Source organism: Engraulis encrasicolus, chromosome 21, assembly GCF_034702125.1.
Source record: "Engraulis encrasicolus isolate BLACKSEA-1 chromosome 21, IST_EnEncr_1.0, whole genome shotgun sequence".
Lineage (NCBI taxonomy): Eukaryota > Metazoa > Chordata > Actinopteri > Clupeiformes > Engraulidae > Engraulis > Engraulis encrasicolus.
This window is the reverse complement of record NC_085877.1, coordinates 1,437,813-1,440,312: the sequence shown is the minus strand read 5'-3', so window position 1 is coordinate 1,440,312 and position 2,500 is coordinate 1,437,813. Positions and strand designations below refer to the sequence as shown.

The following is a 2,500-nucleotide window of genomic DNA, read 5'->3' as shown; positions in this document are numbered from 1 at the left end:
GTGAGCAGTATTTTTTGTGTTTGTGTGCATGTACAAGTGTGTGTACTTATTTATTAACCTACGTGTGTGTGTGTGTGTGTGTGTGTGTGTGTGTGTGTGTGTGTGTGTGTGTGTGTGTGTGTGTGTGTGTGTGTGTGTGTGTGTGTGTGTGTGTGTGTGTGTGTGTGTGTGTGTGTGTGTGTGTGTGTGCGCCTGCACCTGCACATTTCTGCTACTGCTGTTCATTGGCCATTGTATTCATAGAGCACATGTACAAATGTGTGTACTTACTTACCTACACGTTGTGTGTGTTTGTGTGTGCAAGTGTGTGGCTGAGTGTCAACATTGACATGTTATGTGTTTCTGCAGGTGTACTACTGCCGCTCGTTGGCCATCGTGTTCATAGAGCACACGGTGCTGCAGCGCTTCCACGACCTGGTCCACGACGAGGACACCCCGGCTGACCTCAGACCAGTGCTACAGCGCCTGGCCGCCCTCTACGGCCTCTGGAGCCTCAGCAACCACATGGCCACACTGTACCAGGGTCAGTGGAGAAGCGGTTGTGGATGCTCAATGGGGCCTGTTTTATATCTGTCTGCATGGCAAAACAATGCTGTGTGTGTTTGTGTGTGCGTGTGCGTGTGCGTGTGCGTGTGCGTGTGCGTGTGTTGGTAAGGTAGTGCAGATAGAGTTAGAGTGTACTTTATTGTCCCTGGAGGGGAAATTTGTCTTGGGCTTGAACAATCACTGCATAACATACAGTACTCACTCACATACCCATACAACATAACATAGAGAACACAAAAAAACATACAAACATAGAAAACATAAAAGCATAAGAGACATGGAAAAAACCTGTGCACTCCCTTCACATGGCATGTCTATCTATCATTGAGCATTCTAATCGCATTGGGGACAAAAGAGTTCTTATATTTAATCAGTCTGCAGTTCAGCGTCCTGAAACGTCTACCTGAGGGAAGCAGTGTAAACTCATGGTGCAGAATGTGTGTGGGATCCTCTATAATCTTTTCGTAGAGGGACTGCATATATCCCTGATCTTGGTGGCCAGCAATCTTCAGGGCAGTTTTAACCAGACGCCCCAGCTTGGCTTTTAACTGAACAGTCAGAATGCCATACCACGTTTGTACACCATACTGTATCACACAGATACCATATACCTTCGACAATCACATGGGGTACACTATGCCTGTGCATGCGAACGTGTGCGCAATGTACTGTGATAAGGTCCTCCAACTTACTACTCAAATTGAGTTATGGTCGTTTTGTTCTTGCTGATGAAAGCGAAACAGTGTAGCATTCTTTCAGTTTAATTACAATGGGAGTCAATGGTAGTGCCCCTCAAAGTATAGGAATGAGAGGTTGTGTGTATGTGAGTGGGAGGCGGAAAAAGGGGGGGCGTATGCATGTGTCTGTGTGCGCGTTTATGTGTGCAACTGTGCGTGTTAAGATATTCCAGAGCGTGACATCGGAAAACTACGTACAAATGCACCATAAACCCTCTTAGCAATTTATGTTCATGTTAGTGTTTTAATCAAGCTGTACATAATCTCTCCCTTTGATCGTCATACAAAATTGTAAGTCAATTCCTCTGGGGATTGGTCATTAGTTTACGATGGCTGTTAAGAGCTTTGGAAATAATCTCGAAGCGACGGCACGCAGCCAAGATGGGAGTTCTGTGTGTACATGTGTGAGTGTGCCTGTGTGTGTGTGCGTGTGTGTGCGTGTCTGTGTGTGTGTGTGTGTGTGTGTGTGTGTGTGCACGTGCATTTGCATGCATGTGCGTGCGCGCGTGTGTGTGTGTGTGCGTGTCTGTGTGTGTGTGTGTGTGTGCACATGCATTTGCGTGCATGTGCGTGCGCGTGTGTGTGTGCGGACATGTGTGTGTGGGGGGAATGTTACTTAAGAGTGATTCTCTAATTCGCCTACACTTTTAAGTCCGTGGATTTTATTTGGCAATTCCACTAACTATTAACTGCATCCAATGATGTTTTGGACATTAGAAAACATTTATCTTTCATATAATACAGAAAGTGTAGACATAGCATTATTTCCCTCAGCAAGAATGAATATTTAATACTGGTTTTGGGCGTTTTCATGCCGTCCTGTTTTCCAAATGTCAGATTCAGTCTTCATATTAGCATGTAAAGAAACTTGTTTTGCCCAAGACGATTGCAAATGTTGATTCACAGTAATCATCACAATATGACAAAACTGTCAGAAAGACCACTGTCCTTTCCATTATACATGAAATTTGCCATTTTGTGTGTGTCCACGAAAACTGTGTTAACGGTGTCATGGTCTGAAACCTCTTCCATAAATCAGTAATGGTTTGGTCTTAGGCCATACGAATAACATCACGTGATGTCATAACCTCTTTGGCAGGATACGGGAAGACTTTTTGGTAAATTTTGAGCTCCATCCTTCCATAATTTAATCCATTCTTTTTCATGTTCTCATAGCGGGAAAATTGCCTGTCAACTATGTTATCAACATATTCATA

At 44.2% G+C, this 2,500-nt stretch overlaps 1 protein-coding gene across 2 annotated transcripts in view; it reads left to right on the top strand.

The window, feature by feature from the left end:
* acox3 (acyl-CoA oxidase 3, pristanoyl) overlaps positions 1–2,500 on the top strand; it is a 62,451-nt gene that overhangs the window by 41,763 nt on the left and 18,188 nt on the right. For both annotated transcript variants that reach the window (XM_063187104.1, XM_063187103.1), the window contains one exon: positions 349–523. In XM_063187104.1, the coding sequence (XP_063043174.1) occupies positions 349–523 (175 nt within the window). The remainder of the gene's footprint in view (positions 1–348; positions 524–2,500) is intronic.